Genomic DNA, 15,844 nt, shown 5'->3' with positions numbered 1-15,844 from the left:
AAATAGATTAGAAATCTTTAGCGGCACTTCTCACCCTTACAACATTATGTTACTATAATATTTAGGATTTGCTTTACTCATCCCATTCATATTAAAGCATTAAAATTTGCTTTACTTTAATAGGTTCATAAATTTACAAATGACAAGTTTCTTTTCTAAAAGCATATTTTTTACAGTGGAACATTACAGTTTGCTTTTACTTAACATGACATTTATGGACACAGTATACATTAAAGTGATGGCAATAAAATAAATGTAGAAATAATCATTGGCAACGTAATTTTTATAAGATAATTACTGGTAATCAATTTTATGAGTTGGAGGCATTGAAACAAAATTTTTAATATAAAAGCTGACCAAAGAGGGCCTGGTCCACAGAAGATGTTTATTTGATGTAACAAAACAATACAGTTAGTGTTAGATCCAACCACAAAAAGCAAAAGGAATGAAAAATTTGTACAATGCACATAGAAAAACAAGATGTTTACTGTGACAACTATATATTTCTAAAATAATGCTTCTAAAATTACTCAATTATTGAAATCTATATGAAAACAGAAGGATGTTAATAGCGACAAAGTGCATAAAACCAAACATCAAATTTTGAGCAAATTAACAAACTAGGCAATTTTGCTAACAAAGCATGATTTTTTTTTTTTCTTGTTCACAATTTGCTCAAAATATCTTTATACCAACAGGGTGGGCAGAACATTTAAGTTTAATATCAATTACACAATATTAGCATAAACTTCCACAACTACAGATAGGGTATTGTTTTCTTTTGAGCTGGCAAAGTGACTACAGAAACATCAGATCATTTCTCTGAATTGAGAATTTTATCCAAATAAATGTCACATACCTTCCAGATATATGCATATCTTTCTATATCATGTAAATGGCTTTACCCATTTAAATAATAAACCATACAAGCATTTAAGAATCATTATTTTATGATTAACAATGTCATGTTCCAGGTTTAACAATTTCATAGGCCAAAAAAAATTTCTTCTTAAAAACTAGTTTTATAAATGCAGAATATATTGCATGAGTAACTGCTGGTATTTTTTTAAGAAAATATATTGTGCAATTGTGGCTACCATGTACTGCTGGCAAATCATTATTGTGTACGTAAAATGTGAAAAAACTGAGTAAGAATTTTTCAAACTGATCATGATGAAAGGTTACTGCCTTCTTACAAAAATTACATTGGCATCTTATTAAAAATAATTCGATAAGGGACAAACTCCCTAGCCCAAAATAAATAAATAAAAAGGTGCATTTTAAAAATGACGCTACGGCAATGCAATGGTTTAAATACCAAGGAACTGTGAAAATGTGCGGTCTGTGATCTGGCATTAAAGAACATACTAAAAAAGAGCATTAATGTAAATGAAGTAGAAAGGGGATCAAGATTGAACTAACCAAGTTTGTGCAGTATCGTAGCCAGGCTTCTAAAATTAGATATAGAAAATATAAATAGACTGCTTTAGGTAATGAGCCACCAGTGTCCAAAAAAAGGAATGAGATTATGAAAAAGCTCAGTTAACTTGATCCAAAGCTCTGAGTAATTCTTCACCCTGCAGTAGGTTTCTGCTGCCTTGTATAGGAGCATTAACTTCACAATCATAACTGGTCAGTTGTGGTAATCCACTCTCATCCATTGATTGCCCCAGCAGTCTACATGCTAAATCTGAAAAACAAAGACATACCTAAGTATTCATTCACCTACTCAATGAATATTACCTAACACTCACTATGATACAGGTATTGCAGAAAAATAAAGCAAATAAGCTCTGAGTTTTTAGTCTATAGAGCAAAACCACTGCTATAAAAATAAGTAGGTGCAATAAAGTGTTACTGGTGCTATGTCAGAAGCGTTTAAAGGATACAATGATGGCACTAAGAAGTGATAAATCAATTTAGAAAAAGGCATAAAAAATACAAGTTTTAGCTTCTATTGAATACTGATGGCACACAAAAATATATAAAAGATAATTGCTGAAAATTAAAAGTTCCATCTTGAATGGCTATTCCTGTGTTAACCACCAGTGGATAAAATGCTACCTTACGTTTTAATGATGCTAAAGAATGAAAATCACTCTGAGAGTAAAGCTTCTAAATAAAAAAGTTTCATATATCTTAATTCTCTGTGAGATGTTCAAGGGTAGAAAGAATAAACTAACCAGAGGGTATTAAAATAATTGTCTTTTGCTCCATTCCGTTCTGCTCACTAGATTTGCATCCTTTTACACGTTTCCAAGAAAGTGATGTAGTAGTTGCACGATCATCTGGCTGCTGTAATAATGTTCCCTAAAAACAGTACAGTTATTTCAATTTTACTATGTTGAAATTCTGTAAAAGCAGAAACTTTGAAATCAAAGTTCAATAACAGTAAGTAGGCAGATTTCTTTAAATATGGCCCCACATTACTTTTAATTCTCTCTTAATACTACTATGATAAAGTCATTTGCCACTCACTATGACAACTGTTTCTATAAATGTTTTCTAGTTAATATAGTCTGAAAACTTCAGTATGAATTATTGTACCAGCACTGACTTAACATTAACTACTGTTTTTTTGGAGGTAAGAAGGGTAAGTAATAGAAAGGGAAGAGAACAAGATTGGTGGTGACACTGAGGCTAGAGTGAGGGGAGAAATTCACTTTTTACTTAAAATATATTTGCATTGCTTGGAATTTTTACAATGAGAATGTTTTCATTAAATGTGGTTTTTTAATGTTTATTTTTACTTTTGAGAGAGAGAGAGAAAAAGAGAGATAGAGAGATGGGGAGGAGCTGAGAGAGAGGGAGACAGAGGATTGAAAGCGGACTCTGTCAGCACAGATGCAGAGCTCAGAACTCAACAAACTGTGAGATCATGACCTGAGCCAAAGTCAGACAATCAATTGAGATACCCAGATATCCTCATTTAAATGTATTTTTATGAAATCAATTGTCTTTTATACAAAGTGAAAGAAACAATGTTTAACCTGTGAAAATAGATCTTTCGTATTTTGAAGAAACAAGAAATCACCTATACATTAACTCATTGTATACAGCACATTAGCTTCTATACAACAGAAAAACAAACATATTCTCACACTTACAATTCCTACAGCTTGAAAAAGTGAACCGTCATTTTCTATTTTTCGCTTTCTCTGAGCATTCTGCAAAGCTAGTATCTTTGGATTTAGATCCTCCTCAGGAATGGTACTTCTGGGAAAGAAAAAAAGTAGTTGCTTTACTATTTTTAAAATATTCAACTGTTTTTTAAACAAAATATATAATGCTGGTTTTCCAACCACATTAAGGAATATGTTATATGTAAGAGAATTTTCCTCATTACTAAAGTTTATCTTAAGTCAAAGCTCAGTTTTTAAAAGAAAATTTCTTAAAATGTACATTTACCTATTTATAAAATAGATTTGAACAGAATTGACATTTCTGTATGTTAAAGTTAAATACTGCCCGTTTCATTCCAGCCAATATAATACTCAAATATTTTTGGGACTACTGTAATAGAATAGTAACTTCACATTTCTAAGGCATTTTTACTTTATAACCATTGCATTTAGTCTCACACTGATCTCCAAAATAAAAAGGTATAAAAACCTATTTTATAAATGAGAAACCTGAGGCTTGTTAGCAATGGGACTTGGAGCAAATAACCGGGTTAGCTGCAGATTTGGAAGTGCCTTCTAGATCTCCTGACACCCACACCTCTCCCAGTAGTCTTCCCACCAAGCCACTTTGTCCTCAGCATTGGTCTGGTTATCAAACCTGATCTCCATTTAAAATTAATATTAAAGAGTGAAGAACTGTTTATGTATCAGGCACACGTTTTCTGTTACCTATTTTGTCTTTTCAAGAACTCCTCCCCCCAGCCCTTACACAATCACAACAGTTCCTTGCTCTGTTCCATACAGTTGAGAATGCCATAGGGTAAATGATACATTATTCAAACTCCTCTCCTACATGCAGTTTTGTTTTGGATTTTAAAAAATTCTGTAAAACCTTCACTATTATAGATAGGCAGGTTTTTAAATTCCCATAGAAATATATTATCATTATGAAGTATAATGCAGTCTATCATATAAATATCATCTTAGTAGTAGCACTTCTAATGATTTATCAGTGCGAGCGAATGGGGGTAAGGGGAAGAGGGAGAGAAAGAATGTGAAGCAGGCTCCACCCCCACCATGGAGCCTGACACGGGGCTCAATGCCAAGACCCTGAGAGATCAAACCCAAGACAAAATCAAGAGTCGGACGCTTAACTGACTGAACTACCCAGGCACCTCTTAATGGTTTATTTTTAATCTTTGCTCTAAAGCTGTAAGTCATCTGGTTTAGTGTAGCATGTTGATTTTGCAAATAGTTAGAGAGGTAATAAAGAAAAAGCCTTCATACAGTTCTGCAAGTGCTTAGTGCATACTATTTTGGTACTAATGTGAAAAAAAAATGCTGAAGTGACTAGATGTTAGACTTTGGTTTTGACAGTACACAGTTGTTCAGAAAACTGAATACATGGTCCTCTGTAGCTAACAATTAACTAAATTATAGGTCATTGCCAATTCTATTCATATATTCACTCATCTTCTTCTAATAACCATTTAGTGACCAAGAATTAATACAATGAAAATGTCTAAGAGATTGTCACTGCCTTAAAGGAGCTCAGAGTCTACAGACATTTGGAGACATACTAAATTACAAAGTAATATAAACACTTCCTTGTTAATCTAGAGCCTCACGATCTTTTCCTAGTTCTGGTAAAAGGTTTCTCCTAGCATTCTAGGTCAAAATAGTGATGAAGGGCAGGAGGAAAAAAGCCATAAACTCCTCTTATGGCAGTGCTTTTTCCTTGTTATTGTTGTTTGGCTCAATGTAGGCACAACAGAAATTGTTTCTTTCCTCTACAAACTGCCTCTCTGACTAGCTCAAATTTGTTTCCTTTGACTACAGCCTCAAATTTAAAATGTCAAATCCCACTATAAATTATATATATAGAAATTATAACTTAAAATTTGGGCGGTACACAGGTATTTGTTCAAACTAGCTCGATAAAAGCAACATCATAAATCATGTTTAGATTCCTCTTATTAACTCTTAAACACTTATTTAACCTATAATATAGCTAATGTTCTATAAATACGTAATGAAAAATAAAAGCAATTATACAGAAATTTTAAAAGAAGGCTTTAAATACCTATGTTGAATACTGAGAACTGAAGACCATCATGCTCATTCTGAAATGGGGAATTGGAAATACCCTTAAGTCGGAAGGTCTTGTATTCAGGTAAGCTTTAAAATAGCTTACAGTGAGGAGAGTTAAGTAGTCTGATTTAACTACTGTAAGAAACTGGACCAATTTTTGTACATTTATTGAACTTAGGGTTACTGGCTGCATTTAATTTTGAAAGTACTACTCCCCTGCTCACGCTGTCTCTCTCTCTCTCTCTCCTAAAACTAAAAATATTAAAAAAAAAAAAAAAAAAAAAAAGAAAGTACCAGAAGACCCTCCTACCTCCTACATTTAGCTAGGTGTTATGGTTATTTTCAAGAAAACAACTACACCAATTAATTTAGAAATGTTTTGTTGAGGGCTTAAGTCCAGAATTTGTGTGTAAAAAACATATTTACCAGAAAGTTTGCTAAGTTACCACCACACACATTTTCTCAAAAATAATGAATCAACTATAACTTGAATGTTGTATATAATTACCTTTGACTCAAAGTGACAGATAACACATTAGGACTTCTTGGATGAGATTTTTCCGTCTGTTCTATGACCCCTTTTCCTGCTCTGTTTGGTGAGGCTGTCCGACTTCCAGTATCACCATACAGTGATGTTGTGGCACCAGTAGTAACTTTAGGTACGTGGGTAGGAGATGGAGATGCAATCAATATTTTAATGTCTTCTATGCCATCTTTTGTCACTGTTTTTAATTCATCGGTGGTGGCAGTGGTACTGGCAGTGGTAAGAGGAGGCTCCTGTACTTGAGCTGGCTGGAATACTGTGATTGTGCCCACACTCTGAGGGCTTGTAGAACTGCTTTCCAGTGGCGACAACTGATCGAAGGAACGTAACTGGAAGTCATCATCCATTGGGATGTACGGAGCTAACATCTCCAAGTCTAAATCAGTGTCCTTAAAGCAAAAAATACATGAATTTTAAATGGCCACATCTCATAAAAGAAAAACAAGTTAAAACCCAAAGTCACTTCAAACTAAAAATTAATAAAGTTTAATAGAAAATGTAATAAACAAGGTTATATACCTGGGTGGAAAATGGATTCTTGGCTTCTGTGTCTTCAGCAAAAAGTTTCTCTACCAATTCCAGCTTAAATTCATTGACCATATCACTATCCACATCAAAACAATATTCACTGGGACTGTTGGGCTGTAAAAGGAATTCAATGTGTTTACTTTTCCCTGAGGAAACCTGCACATATTTTGCTAGTTGTGAGAATTCTCAAACCAACAAAGTCCATCTCTTCTATCACATTTTACCTAACTAGAGAGAAGTTTAACTTTTGAACTTACTCATGTAACTAATTTTGCCAATATATACATTTCTGTATAACATCGTTTATGAAATTAGGACTAAATGATACTTATCTTCTTCTGAGGAGTAGAATTCATTTAATAATTCAACTCCCACATGGTACCTAATTGGCCAATAATTAGATATGATATACTATTCACTGGATTCTACCTTTGTACTGAGAGGCCACACTTCCGTGATCTACCTAAAAATCTCACATCTACCCTGGGGTGGAGTAGGGGTAGAGACTTAAGTTGTTTTACTTGCGTTCCCCTTAATGAATGCAGTGCTATTTTAGGAGTTCTGAGCAAGGATTATAACCAGAAAACCATAGCTATAGAGTTTAAGCATAAACTTTTGCTTCCCTCATTTTAACGTTTTTGTTAGATTTACGTTTGTTTGATTAAACACAAAAAATCAGTAGATTTTTATGCTGGGGAAGCTGAGCAACCACAGCACAGAGTATTTTCTCCTGAAGACTCTGATATGTCAAATCTACTCTTAGCTTGCCGGTTTGAATTGATATTTAATGTAAAATTATTCGCCATTTATTAAGGTTTATTTGTGCCTCATCAAGTCATAATATTCAAGTCTGAGTTGCCCTACTCCTGAGCTGTTTTAGACATAGGAAGCTCTGAAATTGAATCATTCTACATTTAGAAATAGAGCCCCTATGTGACATCTTTAGTCTTGGCTTCATCCTGGCCTTTAAAAACTATTTTCATTTTGTTTACAGAAAAACTACTATCAAGACAGAACTTGAATAAAAAAGTTACCAAGCATTTGTTCTCTGTAAAACTTCGTATTTTCATGTTAAATTTATCCAGAATTTCAAAAGTGATGCAAAGTGAACTAAACTGCAATTAGCTTACTAAAATTAGGCTTTTGCTACTTGACAATTCTCCAACACAATGGGCAGTATGTATGGGCTTGGAGCTATTATAGGCACATTGTCTTCTATCAATGACTAAATTTAAACCTTCTTTGGTATTCATTTTATAAATATATTCCTGAACTATAAATATGAAAATTATGCTCTTCTTTTACCATGACACCTACCTCAGGTGAACTCTGTCTAGTGCTTCCATCAGAAGGACTAGCTGGCTGATCTTGAATCTGGGGCATAGTAAAAGAAAGTTCCAGTGACTCTGGATTTGGCTCTAATTTTAGTACAACTTCTTGATTGAGTGCAGGGTCAGCACTACTTCGAAGTGGCTTTGGCGTTTCAGAAGCAGGTAATGGAGACATTGCCAAATTTATGTTCTGTAATTTTTCATTGGATGAGGGAAGCATTACATCATTATACAGTGGAACTTCCTCAAGTTGTTGGTCATCAGTTTCTGTGTCTACAGGGGAAAAAAATTATTAGCCAATTTAAATAGTAGCTAGATTTTAACATATACAGAAATGGAAGCCCGCTTTTACAAAACCTCTAATTTACTCAAACAAAAATGTTGCCAAATTTTCCTTCATCATTAAGTTTACAGATCTTATGGTAAAACCCTAAGTCTGAGTTTTCTTCCCAATCTACTATTGATAGCTCCTATTACATTTATAACATAAAAAACCCCTGCAGGGGCAACCAAGTGGCTCAGTTGGTTAAGCTTCCAACTCCTGATTGTAGCTCACGTCATGATCTCACAGTTCCATGGGAATGACCCTGAGGTGGGCTCTGTGTAGACAGAGCAGAGCCTGCTTGGAATTCTCTCTCTCCCTCTCTCTCTGCCTCTCCCCCACTTACACGTGCTGTCTCAAAATAAACATAGAAAAAAAACCCTCTGCAATTCCAACCCTTTCACAACCTTTCATTCATTAAAATTTAACTAACTTTGAAATTACAGTTTTCATTTCCAGTGTCTGATATTATGGTATGACTGGTGATTTATCCTTTTAGTCAACTATGCTGATTACAATATAACTAACTCTCCTACATTGTGGAAAAAATAGGGCAATGGGATATAGAAATAGCAGGGTAGCTGAGAACATTAAAGTGGGAAGAAGAAATACCTAAGCACCCTTTGAAGCACAATTTCTAACCATGTGACAGAAGCAGGAATGCTGAGCAATTACAGGGGCAAAAATATTTAAGCAAATACTTTGAAGAAGACTTTGAAAAACAAAATATATAAGACTACCATGTCCAAATGATTACCAATAAAAAATGTCCAAGTTCAGTTAAAATGGGCTTACAGCAATAGACATAGTTTAGGCAATCAACAGAAATATTAAAGACCCACCATTGCTGCCGAAATCTAAAGATATGATTGTGTCTCCAGCAGCTGGGGCCAGCAAAGTTAAAGCATCAGGTTCCTTCTTAAGTTTATCAAAGAGACTACTTGTGTCTTCTGATTCAACTTTGGTGAACAGCTGAGTCATTTTCATATCTGAAGATTCAACTGGCTTGAGGACACATTCTGTTTGTTGAAGGGAGAAAATCAAGTCGTGCTGAATAATACCACTGTCAAAAGAGAGAGATTAGTAACTTTTAACTGAGCACTGACACAATGCAGGGGGTCTCTAAAATGACTTATCTCTTAAAATAATGCTTTATGAAAGGGAACATTTTAAGATGCTTTAACGTAATCTTTCAGGCATACTTGGTCACATTCAGGTTTAAAATGCCAATATGAAATAAAGATCTATAAAAATTCATAGTACAAGATATTTTACATATGTGACTAAATTAAGAAACTTCAGCTCTCGCTTTGGGAAGAGTGATGGTGACAAAGAAATGGAATAGTCAAGTACATGAAGGGCACAAACACATCTTCATAATTTTTGTGCGGATTCACATGTAATGCAACTGGCACAGAAGAACTCTTTGGAACTGATGTATAAGCATGACCTAAGGTTAGCCCTAGACTATAAAGATATATAGATAAATGACCAAGGCCTTTCTAAGGGGGCAAGGGTGCCGTTATTTTCCTTGGTGTTAAGAAAATAATATAGTGATTAACACCTATAGAATACAGTTGAAGAGGGATGATGAACAACAGATCTATGTGTCTGGCATAAATGTAAGTTTTCATTGTTTCTTTAATCACAAATATTTAAGTGTTCACTAAGTAAAATGAACGAAGGATACAAAGTTTAAAATAACTAAACTTTGTCCTCAGGAAATTTAGAACCCAGTGCAAAAGTAGATGTACAAACAATTAAAATACAAAATGGTAACTGCTAAAATAGGGAAGGTCTGCTCTACAGCCAACAAGCTAAAACTTCAGCTCAAGTAGGGTTTGTTAGGCAGATGGGACAGGGGCAAAAAAAGGACATTCCAAGTGGGTGATTCTTTTATAATGGGGAAAGTCACAAAAGAATTGGCACTAATATTAAAACATTAAAGGATGGGCGCCTGGGTGGCTCAGTCACTTGAGTGTCCAACTCTTAATTTTAGCTAAGGTCATGATCCCAGAGCCATGGGATCCAGCCCTGAGTCAGGCTCCGCACTCAATGTGGAGTCTGCTTAAGATTCTCCTTCTCCCTCTGCCCCTCTCCCTGGCTTGTGCACTCTAAAGTAAAAAAAACAAAATAAATAAAAATAAAAACCATTAAAGGATGGTGTCAGAAGTGGCAAAAATTAAAACAAATGACCAAAGTCTTCCCAAGTGACATGGCCACAGATTTTAGAAAGAAGGTGGATGGAATCTATGGAAGCATAAAAGTAAAGAAAATGTCAAGAGATGATGCTATTCAAGTAAGTAAGGGTTTATCTTGGGGGTGAAAGATCTTTAAAATAATTCTAAGGAAAATGAGATGATCAGGTGTCCATGCAAGAAAACTCAGTATGGTAGTAATGTGGAAGATGGGCTAGCAGGATGCAGTCACCTGCTGAAGCAGATCAAATGAAAGATCATTTTATGATATCCATAATATTCACAAACCAGTCAACTAAGAGTTATTGAATACAAAAGAGCCATGCACTATATTATACAGCCTTTTATAGTAATCTCATATAGGATTTCATCTAATCCTCATCATAACCTTCTGAGATAAGTATTATCATCTCTCCTATATGGGTGAAATTCAAAGTAATAAGTACTTCCCAAGGTCATGCAGCTAATAAGTGAAAGAGGTTTGACACAAACCTACCTATTCCAAGGCCAGGGTTCTTCCGATAAAAATAACATAGCTACTTGAAATAGTATATGCTGACAGAAATAGGGCTACAGTAAACTAATCGAATAGGAAATCTGGTCTTTTTTTAAAGGTCTTTTTAAAAATGGGAGTGAAAAGAATGGGAAGAGATGGCTACTGATAATAGTACAATCACCGCAGAAGAGCAGGCCCGGCCACTCAGGTCTGAGTACTGAAAACCATAATTAGGTAGAAATGTGAAAATAAAATTCAGTTAACATTTTATAATCTTATCTCCCTTTACATAAAAGAACAAATTATCCAAAAAGGTTATTACTTGCTCCCCTCAAATATTTACTTTTCAGACTTACCTCACAACATAATTTACACATACAATGCACTGTGGTTGAGAGTTCTTAGTGTTATATATGACGGTTGCTTGAGTTTCAACCCAGACATATCCACCTCTTTTAGCAAGCATCCTGTACTGTCCTGTGGTGACTTGTCCTTTAGTAAACACTAGGAGTGAAAAGGAAGAAGTCATGCAGAGAAAATAACTTCAAACTTTCAATCAAATAAATGGATGCTGAATGTTGATTATTTTAGAAAAGAGGTTTATTTTAATAAAATTATAATTGTTTAAAGTGACAGAGAAAAAGCCCCAGCATCGCCAAATATATACATAGTTCATTCTTCTAACCCCGAAAATAAACTCCTTTCCTGCCAATCTTCACTTTAAATAAAATGAAAGCCAGGAATGAGGGACAGCAGTGACCAAAATTCCTTTAATGATTTATATGTTGAAAGTATCACAATGACTAGAGAATGAATAATCTTGATTCTACAAAGCACATTTGAGCAAGTGGCACTACTACATTTCCTTACACTTCTGCTTAGGTTTCTGGAGAATTAACAAAGCTTCAAGTAGCTGTGCTTGCATATTTGAATTTCAACTGATATCATGCTGAAATCCTGGCAATTTAAGCAAACTTAATCAATTACTAATTTGGGAGCAAGTACCAGATAAAAAGTACTGATGACATTATCATGAGTCTTGGGGTCCCGACTGCTGACTTGGGCTCATTCTGCAGTTCAAAGATAATCATTCTAACTCAGTGACATTCAGGTATCCCCAAATCACATTGGTAAGTCACGTTTAGGTACAGATTAAACAGGCAAGTGAGATTTGCAAGTCTTAACTATGGAATCTTCAAATAACATTCACAAGTAAAATTGAGAACTATATCGTATGTCAAGGGTACTTGTTACCACCTGTACATGACATTTGATCACCTGTACATTCACTGAGTCGCTCAACAATTATTTTCTAAGTGCCTTCCGTATGCTAACCACGGATCTAAATACTTAAATGTGAATTCTGAAAATGATGCTATACAATATTCTGTGACATTTTTAGTCTTTGTATTAAAAATGCCAGGTTAGTTTTATAGATTAAATGATTCTACTTTAACTAGTACCAGTTACAACAAACATAAAACGTAGACTTAATGGTTGATATCCCTTATGAAAAGTTCTATTAAGACATTTAGTCTAGGAAGATTGGTTAATTTTACCCAAAACATTAGATGTGTGGCCAAACAGTAAGGAGATTGTTAAGAGTTATATAAATAGAAAATCTACATAGCACTTCCGTTGTACTTACTATCATGATGAGTTTTGGTCAGATGGTCAGAGTCCAAAGCATGGTAATATTCATAAATTGAGCGGCCCAAAAGTTCCTCTGGCTCATATCCCATCAATTCAGTAATTCTGTTAAGTAAAGAATGTAAGAAGAAAAAAAGAGAAAATTTGCTTCTCTAAAGTAACTGATATGCATTAATCTCATGGACAAGTGAATTTTCAAAAATAAAGAGCATCTTCTTTGCTTAGAATAAGTTTACATCTCACTTTTGGTAACTCTACAGTTACAAATATGGCACCATGCATGTTCTTTAAATCCTCTGGGTTCACATCTGCTTTTTAAGCCATTTATTCCCTTCACTTAAACTTGTTACCTATTGTCTTCACATTTTACTGTACTTACTTTTGGTAATAAGACAGGGGGTTCTTAAGTAGATAGAAAGTACTGCTAAATAAAATGGTAAAGATTGTAATGGTAGTCACTGACATTTAACTTAAAATACAAGATTAAATCTATAACATTAGTTTGCCATAAAACCAGATTCTTTTTGTAGGACTATGTACAAACCAGATTCTTTATTTAACCGTGCCCTGAGGCAAGGCTTCAATTTAGGGGATCAATATTTACTACAGAATTTTAATATCAAAGACTATCTACACTAAGTGGGAAGTAAAGAAATATATATTATGTGTGTTTTAGAAGATGCTCTTGTAACTTAGGTTTTTAAATAATATAAAATTATAGGAATTCTTTTTAGATGAAATAATGGTATCAAACTGAAAATGGACTAGAAAATAATCTAGCCTAAACTCCTTTTGGTTTCCTGGTAGTTCTTTTAAAACAGAGATTAGATCTTACTACTCTGTAGCCAGTCAGAAATGGAACCCATTTCATGTGAAAGAGAAAGCGATTTTTCTACCACCACATTACACAGAAATGTTCTTTTTTCTAGGAGCAAAACCTGAGTTAAACTTTTCTTTCTTTTTTTTTTTTTAATTTTTTTTTTTAATGTTTTATTTATTTCTAGGAGAGAGAGACAGCGTGAGCAGGGGAGGGTCAGAGAGAGAGGGAGTCACAGACTGAAACAGGCTCCAGGCTCTGAGCTGGCAGTCAGCACAGAGCCCGACGCGGGGCTCGAACCCACGAATCGCGAGATCATGACCTAAGCGGAAGTCGGACGCTTAACCGACTAAGCCACCCAGGCGCCCCGTGAGTTAAACTTTTCAATTTCTTGAGACTTTCTTAGGTGTAAGCAAAAGTTACTTAATGTACTGTGTCCAAATAAATAACTACAAAAAACACACAAGGAAGATATCCTTCTAAGGAATGTATAAAAGTAATAGTTTGTGTTTTCACACTTTAAGGCAAGATCTGCCATATAGTTTATTCCACAATAATTACAGATAAATACAAAGAGGTTTGTTAAAAACCCCAAAAACTAAACCAAAGCTAAAATGCAGACTTCTTTACAAAGGGGTATCCCTAAACACATTTGCACTAGGTGGCAGCATTACAAAGGAAACTAGTGTTTTTAAAAAATAGTCCTATTTCTTTAAATTATCCTTTAAAAATAATTTTAATTCATCTTAAATAGGTTACTTTTAAACAAAATTCCCATGGGATTAAAAAAAAAACCCCTTCCATTTTTTAAATCTTTATATGCCTGGGACACCGACATGACTCTTGGGTTAAGGATCTGACTCTTAATTCCCGTCAGGTCAGGTCATGATCTCATAGTTCTTGAGTTCAAGCCTCACAATCAGGCTCTGCACTGACCGCGTAGAGCACGCTTCGGATTCTGTCTCCCTCTTCCCTGCCCCTCCCTGTTTGCATATTCTCAGTCTCTCAAAATAAATAAATAAACTTAAAAAAATAAATAAATCTTTACATGCTTAAGTATGCCTGGCACTGTTCGAGTATGAAAACACAAAGTCAAAACCCAACATGTAGAGCTATCTTCTGGAACACTTACGATACTACTTACGAAATAATGTGGTAAGTGTAATGATGGTAATCTGTTGCAGGAATCAGAGAAATCACCCTTATCAATGAGAAAAAAATGGTTGGGTGAGCGATAATTTCTTATAGGAGACTTATGAGGTGAGCATAGAAGAGAAGCAGAGAGCAAAACCATTTCAGGAAGAAGGTCTACCAGAAGCAAAGATAGAGATGTGAAAATACTTGACATTGTGTAAACGAGAAAGACTTTCATGTGGTTAGTGGGGTAGGTGAGGAGAAATGAGGCTAGAGAAGTAAGCAGATTAACAAGGGCCTTTTATTACCGTGTTAAGAAGCTCTGATTTAATTAGATCTCAATCAGTGCTTCTCAGTCTGAGTTGAGGTACATCTATCATTAAGGGATGCAAGATGTTAAAATATAAAAAAGCATGTTTTCTTAGAAAGTCAATTTTATTTAACTTAAGTACAGCTTATATTTTGTACCAAAAAGAGGAGTGATCCAGAAAATTTGATCATAAAATGTTTTTAATGGACTAGGAAACCTGTGATCTAAAGCAACTATGCAGCGTATTAATCATTTATTATAGGTGTCCTGAGGACAAGAACTGTTACTCTTCATTTCTACTTTGCCATGAACATTGTAGATGCCAAATAAATGTGCTGACTGACTATAAACAGAAATTAGTATAGTAAATAATAAGCATCTGTGAAATATTCTGAATGCCAGAAGTTTTGGTAGGTTAGGTTTTCTCAAAATGGGGCAAAAAATTTTCCTCGGTCTCAGTCCTTAGGGGTTTTAGATGTGAGAGTTCCTGTAAAGAGCTCTAACCAAAGAACAGCAATCTCCCGGTCAAACCGAAAACCTCACTTGGATGATCTCTAAGCTGGCAGTCTTATTCCTCTGTCGTGATCATCTTGCCAGTTTTCTCATTCAATCTGCGAGAAATGTCACTCCCTTTCTCAATTCTCATTCTAGTTCCATCACTTTCCATTCTCCACAGTTATCTCTATACTTTGCTACTAAGTTTGAAAGATAAAAAATAATTCCTCAAAAATGGATGGGTGTCTCTGTTCTATCGTATATCCACATGAATAATGGCAATAAACACTAGAAAATGCTTGTCACCAGTGGTGAAGCATTCATTATGTGTACAAGGCACTCAACAAACTCCTTTAATTCTGACAAGAGATTTTGGAAATATTACCCTTATTGTAAGGATCGTAAAATTTGAAAGAGTTAAGTTTTAATACCAAGACCACACTGTAAGTATCAGAGCTGCAAGCCAGGACTAAATCCAGGATTATTTTATTCTAAAGCCAGAGTTCTGTAACATTTCCTTGTCCAGTAGAGTGGAGGATTTTTATCTACTTTATATTTGACTAAGTGCTTAAAACGGGTACTCTCATACAGTCTTTAAGATGGCCCTACATTAAGAAGGTGTTACAAAAGATGGAAGAAACTGATGCTCAAAAAGAACTAATAGGCCCAAGATCACTTGGATATAGGCAGCAAAGTCAGGATTTAGTAGTCTGACTACATAATCTATACCTTCAGCTACTATGTTATACAGTCTTTCAGTAAAAACTGAGACAAGAGGGGCGCCTGGGTGGCTCAGTCGGTTAAGC

The 15,844-nt window shown here is 34.8% G+C and overlaps 1 protein-coding gene across 1 annotated transcript in view; it reads right to left on the bottom strand.

Annotated features, from left to right (window-relative positions):
* Positions 1-366: 366 nt before the first annotated feature.
* HIF1A (hypoxia inducible factor 1 subunit alpha) overlaps positions 367-15,844 on the bottom strand; it is a 42,952-nt gene continuing 27,474 nt past the window's right edge. Inside the window, exons 10-18 of the mRNA XM_077769173.1 lie at positions 12,281-12,387; positions 10,989-11,136; positions 8,781-9,001; positions 7,603-7,889; positions 6,277-6,399; positions 5,722-6,146; positions 3,108-3,216; positions 2,184-2,310; positions 367-1,690 (exon numbers count right to left, since the gene is read on the bottom strand). Of these exons, the coding sequence (XP_077625299.1) occupies positions 1,539-1,690; positions 2,184-2,310; positions 3,108-3,216; positions 5,722-6,146; positions 6,277-6,399; positions 7,603-7,889; positions 8,781-9,001; positions 10,989-11,136; positions 12,281-12,387 (1,699 nt within the window). The 3' untranslated portion in view covers positions 367-1,538. The remainder of the gene's footprint in view (positions 1,691-2,183; positions 2,311-3,107; positions 3,217-5,721; positions 6,147-6,276; positions 6,400-7,602; positions 7,890-8,780; positions 9,002-10,988; positions 11,137-12,280; positions 12,388-15,844) is intronic.

This window comes from Crocuta crocuta, unplaced genomic scaffold (assembly GCF_008692635.1).
Source record: "Crocuta crocuta isolate KB4526 unplaced genomic scaffold, BGI_CrCroc_1.0 scaffold10, whole genome shotgun sequence".
Classification (NCBI taxonomy): Eukaryota; Metazoa; Chordata; class Mammalia; order Carnivora; family Hyaenidae; genus Crocuta; species Crocuta crocuta.
This window is presented reverse-complemented; position numbering and strand designations above follow the sequence as displayed.